This window comes from Manis pentadactyla, chromosome 4, assembly GCF_030020395.1.
Source record: "Manis pentadactyla isolate mManPen7 chromosome 4, mManPen7.hap1, whole genome shotgun sequence".
Taxonomy (NCBI): Eukaryota; Metazoa; Chordata; class Mammalia; order Pholidota; family Manidae; genus Manis; species Manis pentadactyla.
Genome location: NC_080022.1, coordinates 98,365,843 through 98,380,104, shown reverse-complemented (window position 1 = coordinate 98,380,104; position 14,262 = coordinate 98,365,843). Strand labels below are relative to the sequence as shown.

Below are 14,262 nucleotides of genomic sequence, written 5' to 3'. Positions count from 1 at the left end.
TCCCAGGCCACGGCACTTGGGAATTGGGAGGAAGGTTGGTGGTTCCCAGAGACAATAAATGAAGGTACAGCCAGAATTTTGGGAATTGAAGAGTTAACAAAACCAGATCTGGGATTGGCCCCATTTCTAGCACTGGGGGTTCGGAAGAGCTTGATCAAATACCCCATTCTGTGGTGTGCCTGTATTGATCTGCCAGGCCCAGCTCCAAGTTTCTCACAACTTCAGGCAGGCCCCTTCCAGGATTATGTTTTAAAGGGAAATGCAAATCACCTGGAGGCTGCTTCATGCTTGGAAGAAGTAAAAATCAATTGTGTTTTTGTTTAAGTGATTTTTTTGGACACTGTCATAAAGCTCTCTCATCTCAGGGCAGAGGGTGACGGTAGGCTGCCAGTCTCAATTACATAACCAAGCCAGCCAGGCGGCAGTAGGCCATCTCCTCAGGAGCAATGCTGCTCCACACCCTTTCCAGGCCTAATTTCCCCTCCCTAAAGTACCTAAGAGAGCCTCATCCCCACCAGGCCCAGAGCTGGCCCTTAAAGGCCTTTATAGATGCTTGCTCACAAGGCTTTCCTCCTGTGTGTTCCCCTCTTCCCCACACCCCACCTGAGCTTTGCCCAGACTGGCTCAGGCAGTCCAGGCCAACTGTGATGCCAAGCAAAATCAAACAAAATTAAGAAGGAGAATCTACTTTGAAAAAGTCTATGACATATAATACACTCCCAAACTAGATATATTGGTCTTATTTAATATTGGGAGTTCTGTGTTGTCCTTCTCTCTCTTAACTGAGATAATTGAGGATTTATTTTATTTATAGCATCAATTATGAGCTCAGAAATTAACTCTCTAATGGTGCATCTGGGAGCTCAACTGTCAAGGGATTATATGGGAAACTAGGCATGGGGGGGTCTTCCCCACCAGCACAGGAGGCGTCAAAGGACAGCCATCCTCAAGCCTTGATGGCAGTTGGGCTCTTATTGTTCTGTGTGCTGAAGGTATTTTGAGATATTAAATAAACAGGAATAATTGGCTCTAGGAGATCCCTCCCTGAAGGACACCTGAGTAACTTATTAGTGAGTCCTACAAAAGCAGGCAGGAGGGCAACCAGAGCCAGGAAGAGCACATCTGCCCTCGGCCTGTCGGTCAGCCCTGCTCTGCAAAGGAGCTGAAGACAGTCTCTCCAGACTGAAATTGGAACGTGGGGAAGGTTTAGGGTGGGGAGGATCTGGAGACAAGAAGAACTAAGCATCTTCTGGGAGGTTTTGGGGGCAGCCAGACAGAACATGGAATGTGGCAGAATATGGACCCTTGATGTTCCATGGCCACTTGAGGCTCAAATGCCAGTGAAGAGTAAGAAAGATAGGCTTTCTGCAATGGTTAACAAGCCTAAAGCTAGCTAGTGAATGTGCTGAGGACAGAAACTGACCATAGAAGAGGAAAAGGTTTCCAAGGTCAAGTTGGTAAGATCTCTGATGAGGGCAAGAGCCCACAAAGCCGCACAGCATCCAGAGGAGGGACCGGATAGCAAGACAGCGGCCACCCCCGCCCCCCACCAGGCCCCTCCCACCGGGGCGGCAGGGGTCTGGGCAGAGTACAAATCTTGAGTTCCCACTAGAGGGAGGACTGGCAGGTCTGGAAAGGACTGAAAGCAGTATCAAACCAGGCAAATGGAAGAGTTCACATTGATCCATCCATTAAAAAGCATTTTGCCAAGCACCTGCTATGTACAGCCAAGCAATGAGCCTGGTGATGGTTCCAACTGCCAAATCAGGTCAAACTCAAAGTAGCCCCATGCAGCATTAGGCTATACCAGCCCAGGTGGAGAGGAAGAAAAAGCCTGCTTTCTCTTTACTTATCAGAGGTTAGGTCCTTTCTTGCTCATTAGTTTCTCCTCCCAGAGGCTAGCCATTTTGCTGCGTGGGGAGGGAAAGGATGAGGAGCCCACAGCGTCCACAGGCAGGGGACAGGTGCTTCTCCTGTCCTCCCTTGCTCTTTGCCTGCACTCTCTGGCCCAGTGCTTTATGCTCGCTCCTCCCCTAGAAAGTAAATGCGAAGCCAAGATTGTGGAGCCTGCTGGACTCCCCTCTTAATCGACAGGGTGAATACTAAAGGGAATCGGGGTCTCCCCAGGGACAGGAAACACTGGATTTTACTATGAAAGCAGCTATTCATTTCAAAGGCAGTATTGAAACTGGCTGGAAGGAAATGTTTTATTTATCACTTCCCTGTGTGCCTAGAATAGGGCCGGCAGCACCCACTGCACTGAGGCCTCCTTGAATTAACGTGACTAGAAGAGACTCTGACAACCTGAGGCCATAATTAAAAAAGAAAAGAAGCTGTGGGTCCTGAGGGTATGGGGACCAGTGGAGTGGTGAGTGAATAGAGAAAGGGCCCTGAAGATAGCCAGGCTGGGATTTGAAAATCATCTCTGCCTCTTAACAGCTGTGTAACTGTAGAAATGCACTTAACCCCTATGAGCTTTATCTTCTGTATCTTTATAGATACATTGAATTTTTCTCACCTTGCAGGGTTGTTGTGAAGACTTCAAGAGATTATAGAGTTGACCCTATGAGTCTGAACTATGAGGGCCCACTCATATGCAGATTTTTTTCCCACTAAATATATTGGAAAATGCTTTGGAGATTTGTGACAATTGAAAAAAACATTTTCTTTTCTCTAGCTTATTTACTGTAAGAATACAGTACATAATACATATAATATACAAAATATATATTAATCACCTGTTTATGTTATCAGTAAGGCTTCTGGTCAGCAGTAGGCTACCACTAGTTAACTTTTTGGGGAGTCAAAAGTCATATGCAGAATTTCAACTGTGTTGGGAGAGTCGGTGTGCCTAACCCTCACATAGTTCAAGGGTCAACTGCATACGCAAAGTGCTTAGCACACTGCTGATACATAGTAGATACACATATACTATTACAGTAATAATAAAAAGTAATGGGCAAAAAAAGAAAAGTAATGGGCAGAAGGCCACTGAAGTTTCGATTGATCTCCCTGAAAGAATGCCATTTTAACTCTGATGGCAGTCCTGAGTCATCACTTTGGTGCCCTGGGTCCTATCAAGGGGCTCTTGAGGGCACTGCACAGTCAAAGCCACATCAGGAGCATGGCCAGGGAGGTCCTGGCCTGGGTGAGATCTCCTTCAGGAAATAAAGAGAGGGGCAGGGTCAGCCTGGAAGGGGCAAGTGTGACATGATGACGAGCTCCTCAGCCCATTTCATTCTTAAATATCCCACTGTTCCAAGAAGCCCATTTCTGCCACCTGAGCCAAGAGAAAGAAGGTCAAGTGAGCAGACATTCATACTCAGTCTGGGATATGAACACCCAGCTGGGTATCCATACCCAGCTATCTGAAGACCCATGTGTGCATTGGAAAGGGAGGAAGGGGCAGGATGGCCTGCATCAGACAGACACAAGGTAAAGGGAATGCCCCCATCAAATGTGGCCTTCACAAATGGACAATGACACCCCTTGCTCTCCCCCTTGCTGCTCCCTCCCATGTGGCAGAATGACAAATGTAATCATTTTAAAAGGTCCTGTCACCTGTTCAGTTATTCCCAATAAGCACATGCAGCACTATGTAAAAACCAACACCAGCGCCACAGGCTTTCAGCCAGGAAAAAAGTTGAATCACCAAGACCACCAACCAAATAGTCAAAGACATAAAAAGCTTCATGAATTCTCCATCAGCAATATAACGCTTCCTGGCCTAAGCAAATATAGACCCAGCATATGAATTGTGAAGAGATTTTGCATCGGCCTCAATGACTTCCAATAGCTGAAGCAGAAACCCCTAAAAAATACATGTCTCCATAAAGCTGTCTCCATTGGCTCTAATCCTGTTAGGGTGAAGATTGTAATCTCCTTCCTGAACCCCCTTGCTCTGATGGAAAGCTTTGAATCCCAGCACCACAAATACATTTCTGTGACCTTAGCTGCAGAGGGGACCTCAGGGAGATGGAAGAGACAGAGTTAGCCATGACCTCGCTGAATGTCTCTCCCTCCCTCTAATGATATTGCTGCTTCTGTGTCTGACCACATGATCAGTTTGGAACAGCTCACAACCATCCAGGTAGGCCAGGTCATTTAATCACAGTCAGGCTGAGAGAGCAAGAGTGCCCCTCCTTCAGTGAGAAAAAACAAATCAGTGCCCTGCTTTGCAGACAACCCAATTTCAGAATCACTTAGAGAAAGTCTGCTCAGAGCTACTGAACCCTTGAGCATCCGTGGCAGAAGAAAAGTAAGGCGAAAGAGAAAACAGCCTGCAAATATTCTACGAAGAAGAAATGCAGGGAAAATCCAAAAAGAATGTTCTCGGTGTCTTCTGTTAATGGAAATCTGGTTCCTCCTTATAACGCTCGCCGAACTTCTCACAGCCTTCCTCCTTCTCAACTGCTGTCCTGCTTTGCTCCCCATGGAGCCCTTACAAGCCCAAAGGCATAAAAGAATGTAGTTATGGCCATTCGCCCTTCCCCCTGTCCCCCAACACACACACACATACACAAAATGCATGGCTGGAAAAAGGAACGGTAGCTTAATTTTCCATGTTTTAGCCCAAAAAGAACTCAATTCAGAGCAAACTGCCATCCACAAACAAAGCACTCATGTACCTTTCTCTTCTGATCACACAACTGCCCTTTCTTTGCTCCTGTAATTTGGGTAGCAATTCCACCCTCCTCCACCCAAGCCTGAGACCACCCAAACCGGCACCGGCCAGTCCAACCTCCACCTTTCTCCAGTCCACCAGCGAGGACTTACCCCAATGTGGTCATGGTGACAATGGTGTACCAGAAAGAGGCAGGGATGCTCGTGAACTTGCTGGCAGAGGAGCCCTTCTCGGCATAAAACATCACAGTGGCAAAGATGATGATGGCCATGGTGAGGGAGAAGAGGAGAAAGCCGAGCTCAGAGGCGCAGCTCTTCAGTGTGTAGCCCAGGATCCGTAAGCCCTGTGAGTGACGGGAGAACTTGAAGATTCTGAAGACGCGGAAGACCCGGAGCGTGACGAAGGCACCGGACACGTCCTCATTGTTGGTCATGACCAAGCCGATGTAATAGGGCATGATGGCCACCACATCGATGATGCTCATGACGCTGCGGATGAAGCGGTAGCGGCTGGGCGCCGCGAAGAGCCGGAGCAGGTACTCCACGGTGAAGATCATGACGCAGGCCGTGTCCAGGCAAAAGAAGGCCACGGAGTAGCGCTCTCCACACGGCAGCTCCTTGCTCCCGGGCACTGTGCCACACGGCACTGTCTCCACCACGTTGGTAATGACGGACACGGCGATGAAGAAGCCAGTCACGTAGTAGAAGACCAAGGCCAGCGTGCTGGTGTGCGGGTTCTCGAAGGCCCGCCACATGGTCTGGCGGAAGCTGAGCGAGGGCATGGACTCTTGGTTGTTCTCCGAGTCATTGTCGTCCATGAGGCGCTCGGCGTTCTCCCTCTTACGGTCCTTGTACTCCTCATAACAGCAGTCTCCGATGATCTCTGGGAGGATGCCGTAGAAAGCCAGCTCATCGTCGTAGGCCGAGATGCACTCGTAGCGTGGGTAGTGCAGCTTTCCTGTGCGGTAGAAGTTGAGGACGCACCGGAAGACTTCTGGGTCCCGGTCAAAGAAGTATTCCTTGGTGTCCTCGTTGAAGAAGAACTCCTTCTCCGTGCTGCCCAGCAGCGTGTCGGGGTAGCGCTCCAGCGTGGTCCGCCAGGTCTGGAACCTCCGCCCACTCACGTTGAGGACGATCAGTTCATCCTGCCGCCTGTTCTTGTCGGCAGGAGCAAGGGGCATGGGGCAGTTGGCTACCGGCATCCATCCAATGGCCGCAGCCCGAGCAAAGGGCAGCCAGGCGGCCACGCCCGCCGCCATGGTGACTCCAGCTCTCTGGCCAGCCCCTGCTCAAACGCTTTGCCACCAGCTTGGAGTTAATGCAGCGACCCCTGGGAGACAGGAGAGAGCAGAAAGCTGGGTTACTCCATGACTGAGTCCTGGGTAGGAAATGGGACACAGGAAAGGGCCACTGGTGGGTGAAAGAGCAAAAGTCTTGAAGGCAAATTAATTAAACTGAAGTCACCACCCAGAGAGAAGGGACTCTCAATTCTTTTCCCGCCCCTGGCAGGGACAAGTGCCTAGCCCTGGGCAGTGCGGCAGGGTGGGGTCACAAGATGTTGTTGACTGCCTGACAAATTGTCAAGTTCCAAGAAGGCCCAGGAGCATTTGGAGGGAAATCCTCTTCATCAGGAAGATCTGGGAAGACGTGGGTAATAATCAGCTCTGAAAGGTTATGGCATTTTTACGATTTAAATTGGGAGAGGGTAAATGAATTCTCATTAAATGAATTTAAAAGTGGGATAAACACGCTAATTTTTATTTCACTTTTCACTCACCAGGGTAATCAGGATGGGATGTGGATGAGGGAGATAAGGTAAACACATTCTTTCTTCTCCTCACTGTTGAGGAGAAGCCTGGGGCTGCCCATGGCTGGAAAACACTCTGAGATGGCAGGTGACTACAGCAGGCTCAGGGCTTGGAGGAGCTCGGTCTGCAGGTCCCATGGAGGAGGCTGTCACTGGTAGAGTGCTATTCTCCAGGACAAGTGGCAACTGGATTCCACCTGCACCCCTCGGAGCCATGACAGGAAAGTGTGGAAACGCCATGAGGCTAGGCACGTTCCCTTCCCTACAAAAAGGGAGTCTTGGGTTCTTGGCTCACCTGCCTGCCATGCATTTTCCCTCTCTCACCCAAAGGAAGCTGATCCATACTCACTGCCATCTCCAGATTCCTCACCTCCCATTTCCATCTGCCCACCATCCACAGCTCCCCCGGGGTTATATAACAATACTCTTTCCCAAGCCAGCCTCTGTCACCTGGCCCCACTGCACCCTTGGAGCGTCCCTCCAGGGCTGGGCCACCTTACCTCTTCACCCACCACTCTCCAACTACACCATACACACATCTCCCCATCACCTGCAGGGGTGGGGAGAACAATGGCACAGAGAATTATTTTTGGCTTTTGGGAAGCAGATCTACCTTTCCAAATCTGGCTTTTTAAAGATGATACTGAAATGACTCTGAATCCCTAAATGTACACCATCTGCGGGAAGACATGTGGTGACACAGAAACACACGTAGCAGCAATGAGAAATTGTTTGGGGTTCACACACTCATTTTCATTAATCCTAAACTGATCACACAGAATGAATCCTGACTCAGAATTATTTGGACCCTCCAAAATTCAGCTGATTTGATTCTGTGTTTAAATATATGAGGCAGAGGTGAGTTTCATAATGCAATTTGATCTTCATCTTTCCTTGTAAACCTCCCAACTCTTGTAGGTTTTTCAGATCTCTACCTCCTCTTACTCCTGAGCTACCACAGGACTTTCCCACCTGGATGCCTCTGAAATTGGACAGGTTTAACTCGTGTGTACCTCCTTACAGAAAGTTGCTCTTCTTCACCTTTTGCTCATGGTATCCCTAATCCCAGGCCTGTCACTTGGACCATCTTCCTCATTGCTTCACCAAAAGAACTGCCAAATAATGAGATTCTAGCTGTTCTTGTCCTCATTAAGGTCCCAATTCCCTCAGGCCTCCTGCCCACTGCCCTGCTTGTCTTTATCCTGCCCCCAACCCTGTTTCTCCTGTCCCCCAGAAATCTATTCTGCTCAGAGTAACCTCCCTAAAGCCAAGTTCTGATCATGCTTTAACCTCACAGCCTACAAAATCAAGTCCAAACTGGCCCAGCATTCCAGCATTTCCATAAACAAATCCTGGCTTACCATTCCAGCCCAAGGTCTCAAGCACCCTTCCCAGCTTCCGGCAACAAGACCACAGACTGGCGCATGTGCAGACCTCGTGAGAGACTGTCTCTGGACACTCTGCTTCTGTTGGGAATATGCTTCCCCTTGAGCCCTCCATCAGAATCCCACGGGTCCCTCACCCTCTCTATGGTGCCCCGCAATGAAATTCTCTGGCCCTTTGGGCTCTGGGCACTTTGTCCCTCTTCTCAAGCACCCATTGCCCTCTGGCCTGGATTAGAGACCTTTCTGCCTGTCTTATTAGTAACCGTGGCTAACAATCATTGAGCACTTACTCTATGCCAGGCGCCGCACTAACTGTCTCTTGTGGATCACCTCATGGAATCCTCACAGTGACCTATGGAAGATGTCTGTGATTCAGCAGTCTGCCAGCTGGAAAGGGGTAGAAGAGGGATCCCACCTAGATAGTCTGACCTCACACCACATGCCCTGAAGCATTGTGCTACACTACTTCTCAAGATCTTCCTGGAAACAGAAGAACAGCAGCTGATGTTAAGTGAGGGCTAACTGTATGCCAGGCACAGAACCACATGCTTACATGGACTATCTCACCCAACCCCACTCTAGGGGGTAGATACCAGTGTTGTCCACATCCTGCAGATGAGGAAGATGAAGCATGAAGAGTTATAACAACTGGCTAAAGGATGTAATAAATAGGCAGAGAGATTTACACCCAGGCAGTCTCAATGGGCAGTTAAAGGGTACAGCCCTGCTTTCCCCACCCCACACTGAGTTCTTTAAGTGTCAAGGTCATGATGCCTCAGTTTTCGCATGACATCTCAGTGCACTGCAGCAGCAGGAGCTCAGACTGGGAATCCTGATTGTATAGATGCCACTTGCCTTCCACTGATTTTATTCCATGCCTTGCTAATGTATTTCAGGGGTTTTCAAGGGTGAACATTCTCTCTCCAAACAGACAGTAAACTCTGAAGACAGATTTGAATTAAAAGAATCCAATTTAAGTGCCTCTCAGCCAAATTTTCTCAAGGAGCCAATCTCTGCCTCAGTTTCCTCATCTGCATGCTAAGAAGAATATTCACAGGTCCCTCCACTCCTTCATAAAGGGAGGTTGGTTCAGATGCTACAGAAGACAACAGGAATGACAATGACATTTCCTGTAAATGTCACCACTGAGAGAACAGAAAAACAGCACAGGCCTGATGAGCTCTTGATTACAGGAACTGAGGAAAGAATAGGGGGATTGTTCATGGCTGTGGGCAATCGACATGCCACTGACAGAAGATTTGGGAACACATCAAATGCATTTTATATCTTAATTCAAGAAATGTACCCTTAAAACTCCCTATGCTTCCTCTAGCTTACTAGGAGAGAATTGCAGTGCCTCAGCACATACTTAGCATGGCTTTCTAAGGAGCAAGGGAAGTTTGGGGAGCATGCCCACAATTTAAACATTGGTCACAGATAATTCTGGTTCAGATTTAGTTAACATTTACTGAGCATTGACAATGCTTTGGCCACTATTTTTGGCACTTTTACAGCAACATTTAATTTATCCCCACAAAAATCCTATGACTAGGACATTTCTGCTCATAAGTTTCAGGCAAGGAGCTGAGACTCAGAAAGATTCTTTCAAAGTGGCTAAATTCCATGTATATGGGAGTAGATAATTTTCAAACAGACCACTGACCAGCTCACTGCCAAATGGCTCTTCTGACCTGCATGTAGCTGGAAACTGATATCCTCCACAGAAGAGAAAGGGATGCAGAGACTCCCCTCCCCCCATCCCTAAGCAGCAAAGAGCCTAGGATCAAGGAGGCCCTGCACCCCAGTTTTAATTTTCCCTGAACTTCTGAAAACAAGCCATCATCACCATCTGGACCTCAAGACTCTTCATTTGTAAAAATGGGGTTATTGGACAAGAAAGTGACAAGGAGCCCTTTGGTTCACATAATTCTCAAGGATATCAAGGCTGTAGCTCAGGTCTCATTGAGACCTCTTCATGACAATCCCCCATGAAAAGCAAGAAGCAGAGCATCTAGATTTGTTGTTGTGGGGACGGAGTTAGCCTTAGCTTCATCTTAGCGAAGGCAATTCTGGGAATTCCTGATCAGGCTGGTGCCCAGAAAAGGGCATACAATTTGCACCTCTCAGAACTCAAGGCAATCTAAGGATGGGTCACCCACAGAACCTCTGGCAATTCCCCCTAGAGGTTCAAGGGGACTAATACCCCTGCTTTCTCCCAGAATGGAGCTTAGAGAGTCACGGCTTCTAGTGATGAAGAATAGAGACTGCTGGGCCAGGAGGCATGCTAGAGGCCCCTGCTTGGGCCAGACATGCAGCTCTGCATCCAGGGAGGACAATGGCCTTCCCTTTCCATTTTCCCAGTACAGCGCCACCCTGACTCCCAAGCTTCAATGCCTGGAACCTGCCCCTGCCAACTGAGCCCCATCGCCTCACCCTTCCCACCCTACTCCAATCCCTTCTTCTCCAAGGGCCGTGGGTGTTTTACAAGCTGCTTTCAGGTAAGTAATGGTACTTATCTGAAATACTTGAGAGCTGGGTAAGGAAAAACAACCCCTCTGCATCTACCTTAAAAGCCTCTGGTCCGAAGGCCAAACATTCACCCTGTGTATTAATACAGGACAACCTTTCCCAAGAAAGCCCGGGATGAGCCACACTGTCTCCAGAGGTTCAAGCCCTGTTCCCCTGACAAAAGGTACCCCCCAAAAGGAATAATTACTCCACTGCTACTCTGTGTGGGTGGGGGGAAGGGGAGTAAGGCTTGGAAAGGGAGGGAAAGTGCCCCACCAGATATCATGCCCAAGGCCGCACCAGCCATGGCCTCCACACAATGCTGCAGGTGTGACCCAGCTCAAGTAGGGCTTCTCTATGGCGCTCCGGGGGCACTGGCCCCCTGACGGGCACCACCGCCTCCTGGAGGTGATCTGGGTATGAGTTTCTGCAACAGGCACAATAGTGCGGCCCCATTTCCAGCCAATGGCACTGCGCATGCCTCAAATGCCAAGGTTTTACTAGGACGTGGACGCCTTACAAATGAAAAATCTGAAGCTATTTTTGTTTTTGGCAGAGGAATTTGACAGTGGGAAAGATGGGGGTGCGGGGAGGCTGGGAATGAGACATTTAAAACAGGTGAGTGCTGAAATGACAAGGGCAAAAAATCCTGGAAGAGGGAAACACATTTTCTCCTGCTGTAAAGTCAGCCCCATTACACAGCTTCTGTTTGGGAGGTAGAGGGTGAAAAGTAGGCAAAGTAATCAGACAGCCTGTCCTGGGGATTGACACCTAACCTGAGCACAGCCACAGGCAGTAAAATGTCACATCACCAAGGTCTGCCCTTCTGTGACCTCAGCAGAGCACTGCAGAGGGGCAGTCTCTGGAAACGTACTTTCTACAATTTTACATCACATCACTTAGACCACAGTGGGGCCAGTGAGGGGAGTGGGATGTCCTGACAATCCAGAGGGCTTTCGCCTGAGCCCACAGGGTCTGGGGGAGGCAGGCATGAAATTGACAGGGTTCCAAGCTTGGGATCTTGGGGTGCAGGCCTAGGACACACAGAGAGATCCTGTTTTCCCAGAGTGCCACTCCTAGGCTGGCCAGGGCACTTTCCTGAACTCTTTTTCTCCAACCTCCTCGACACCAAAAGGTAACAAGCTACTAATCTTTCTTCCTCTGGAGGTCCCTTGTGTACTTGCATTTAGTTGCATCCAGGGACAAGGAAAAATAAACACATCAGTTCTTGTCTCCGTGCCAGCATGTCCACATGGGTAAATGTACACATGCTTTGCATTGAATTCATGCACACTCAAGTCCCCTTTCTACATACATTAAACATCCAGGTTCCCTTGAAGTAAAAGTAAATGAGGAGTACATTTAATAACCATCAGGTACATTCATGCAAAATACCAATATGCACCATATAGCAACCTGTGCCAGGTCTTACAGACTGCATTGTGCCTAGGATCACAGGAAAGTTCAGACACCATCTCTTAAATACAAGGAAGCCTTCTCTTTGCTGTAAGATTCCAGGTCCGAAACCTCAGCCTGTTGCTGACATATCACTGCTGCCCGAGATAAAAGCAGAACATCTTGGACTTGATTCAAATGTCAACACTAAGCAAGTGCAGCAATTTAGGTGATTCCAGGTAACTTCTCTGCCCAGTCCCTTTCACGCCCAAACCCAGTGCAAACACCTCACAAAGTGAGTCTTTCGAACCCCCTCTCTGGGGCTGCGTTGACTCCGTGTTATTTAGAGACCTTTCCCAGAGCTCTTAGGGTGGAAGTGGCCTCAGGCAGGGCCAGATGTGTGGGCCGCCAACCCCTGGTAGGGCACCGCCTCTGGTAGGTTTGTCGAGCTGGAGAACTTTGAGAAGCACCCCAAACTGCTCCGAGCTTCCGCCCTCAGCCATTTCTCTCCTTCTCTCCTCACAATGAGCGGAGGACCCAGCAAGCCGTCGTCACCTGCCGCCGGATCCCGGGGCGCTGCTTCTGGCACCCCAAGGGAAGGCAGGCCAACGGAAAGAGGGCAGAGGTTAACACCCCCACCCCCAGACCTCACGTCGCCTTGCTTGACGGAGGTGGCTCCACAGCCGGAGGGAACCGACGCCCCCGGGCCGGCTGCCTGCTCCCCAACGGCGCCGGCCCCACCCCCAATCCTTCCGGCGGCGCCCCAGCGCCCACCCACCCGGGCGCGGGAGTGGGAGGGTGCCGCGTGGGCAGCTGGAGCAACAGGCGTGGGAGCAGCGCTCCTCGCACTTCCTGGCTCCAGAAGGCTCGGTTGCGTCCCTCTTACCTTCGGCGAAGCAAGCCCCGGGCCCCGCGCCCTGCACCCCGCGCGCGCGGGGAAGCTGCGGCCGGGAACCGGGGACCGCGGAGGCGCCGAGCGCCCAGCAGCGCGGGGAAGCGCCCAGCAGCGTCCGCTCGCGCGACTCCTCGCCGGCGAAGTCTCGCTCGCTCCCTCCCTCGCTCGGTCCGTTAGTGCGTCCGTCGGTCCGTGGGGTCCTCCCTCCCCCGCCGCCGCCGCCGCTGCCGCCGCCACCGCCGCTCCAGCCCCGGCTCGGCAGCGCGTCCCTCCCCGCCTCGCCGTTCCGCTCGCGGGCTCGCGGGCTCCCTCGCTAGCTCCCTTCCCCCGCCGCTGCCGGCGCCGCGCGGAGCGGAGCCCGGCGGGCCACGGGCTGCCTAGCGAGGTCCCTCTCGCAAAGGGGGAGGCGGTGGGGGCGCGGCGCGGGCGGGGCGGAAAGGAGAGTCCAGGGGAGGCGGCGAGGCTGCGCCCTCCGCTCCCTAACGATCCCCGCCGGCCAAGCGGCTCCAGGCCCCGTTCTAGAGCGCGGGCCGCCAGGCAGCGGAGGGAGAGATGAGCAGGACCCGGAGGCTTGCCGCGGGAGGGTGCCCAGGGCGAGGGCGTGCGAGGGGGAGTGACTACCCGCGCGAGGGTGTGTGTATGTGTGTGAGAGTGAGTGTGTGTGTGTGTGTGTGTGTGTGTGTGTGTAGAGGGGCGCGCGTGTGAGCTGGGGGCGGGGAGCGGGGAGACGAGGCACAGACTGGTGCGTCTCCCCGGCGAGTGGAGGACTCCTAGGGTGTGCCTGGAGGTGGCGGAGTGTGCCGACGCGGGTGTGAGCGCGTGTGCCGGCGAGGGTGGGCCCGGGGGTGAGCGTGGCAAGGTGAGCTCGGCTTGGGGGTGGGAGCGGAGCGGGAAATAGACATGAATGTAAGCTCCGGGGCGTGCTTGCTGGGGACCCGGGAAGACGTGGCGGGGAGCGCCCGTGTGTGCCCCCGTAGGGACCGAGCTGGGTGTCTCTTATCGACTGTCCACGCGGCACCAGCACTTGCTTGCGGCCGAGCCCTGGCACCTGGTGAGGTGGAGCCCGCCACTGCCGAAGCTTCCCGGCTCGCCGCGGCTCTGGGGCTGGAGAGATCCCGGGGAACATACTACCCTCACCCCACGTGAGAACTGCTCTCCTCTCAGAGCGCTAGGGGTACGACCCAAAGGTAGGGATTCGCCCTCCTATCCCTCCACGTGTACCCGGGACCCAGATCCTAGAGTCTGGACTTGGGAGAATAACTCTCGACCCGCGTCCACCAGTCCCTTGGTCCTCCCTCAAAGCCCATGGGTCCCCACTGGCCTGAGCCTTGGCCCAGGGTGGGGGGCGCGCGGGCGGCACCTGCCCACTGGGCCTGGCGGATGGAGCCGCTGAGCATCTCCGGAGCCTGGTGTCGGGATCAGACTCCCAAACTCCCCGCTGCGGCGCGCAGAGGGTTCAGTCTCTGCCTAGTGCTGATCACGGCTCCAGCCTCCGCGTGTCTCCGGACTGGGAGTCCGAAATCCCGGGATCTCCGCTTGGCGGTTGGGAGGAGAGGTGGTTCCGAGCTTCAGCAGGGACGGGAACGCTTGTGCGATCTCAGTTCTGCGGGTGGAGGAGAGTTGTGTGCCTGAGACAGATGAGGAGAAAA

The 14,262-nt window shown here is 52.0% G+C and overlaps 2 protein-coding genes across 3 annotated transcripts in view; one reads left to right on the top strand and one right to left on the bottom strand.

Moving 5' to 3' along the window:
- KCND3 (potassium voltage-gated channel subfamily D member 3) overlaps positions 1-12,842 on the bottom strand; it is a 207,310-nt gene extending 194,468 nt beyond the window's left edge. The window contains exons 1-2 of one of the 2 annotated variants that reach the window (XM_036928879.2): positions 12,605-12,842; positions 4,777-5,953 (exon numbers count right to left, since the gene is read on the bottom strand). In XM_036928879.2, coding sequence (XP_036784774.1) covers positions 4,777-5,882 — 1,106 coding nt within the window. In that variant the 5' untranslated portion in view covers positions 5,883-5,953; positions 12,605-12,842. The remainder of the gene's footprint in view (positions 1-4,776; positions 5,954-12,604) is intronic. The other variant, XM_036928880.2, reaches the window with a different exon arrangement.
- On the top strand, positions 10,681-12,930 carry LOC118933925 (basic proline-rich protein-like). Its single transcript, XM_036928877.2, has 3 exons — positions 10,681-10,740; positions 12,218-12,318; positions 12,402-12,930. Exons 1-3 carry the CDS (start codon positions 10,681-10,683, stop codon positions 12,928-12,930), a joined length of 690 nt encoding a protein of 229 aa, XP_036784772.2.
- Positions 12,931-14,262: the final 1,332 nt, after the last annotated feature.

What these genes read in the sequence shown, in the direction of transcription:
- LOC118933925 (XM_036928877.2), top strand. Translation starts at nt 10,681, where the DNA reads ATGGCGCTCCGGGGGCACTGGCCCCCTGACGGGCACCACCGCCTCCTG. An exon ending in GCCTCCTGGAGGTGATCTGG is followed by an intron (nt 10,741 to 12,217) that starts GTATGAGTTTCT and finishes TTCCGCCCTCAG; the next exon opens with CCATTTCTCTCCTTCTCTCC. An exon ending in TTCTGGCACCCCAAGGGAAG is followed by an intron (nt 12,319 to 12,401) that starts GCAGGCCAACGG and finishes GTGGCTCCACAG; the next exon opens with CCGGAGGGAACCGACGCCCC.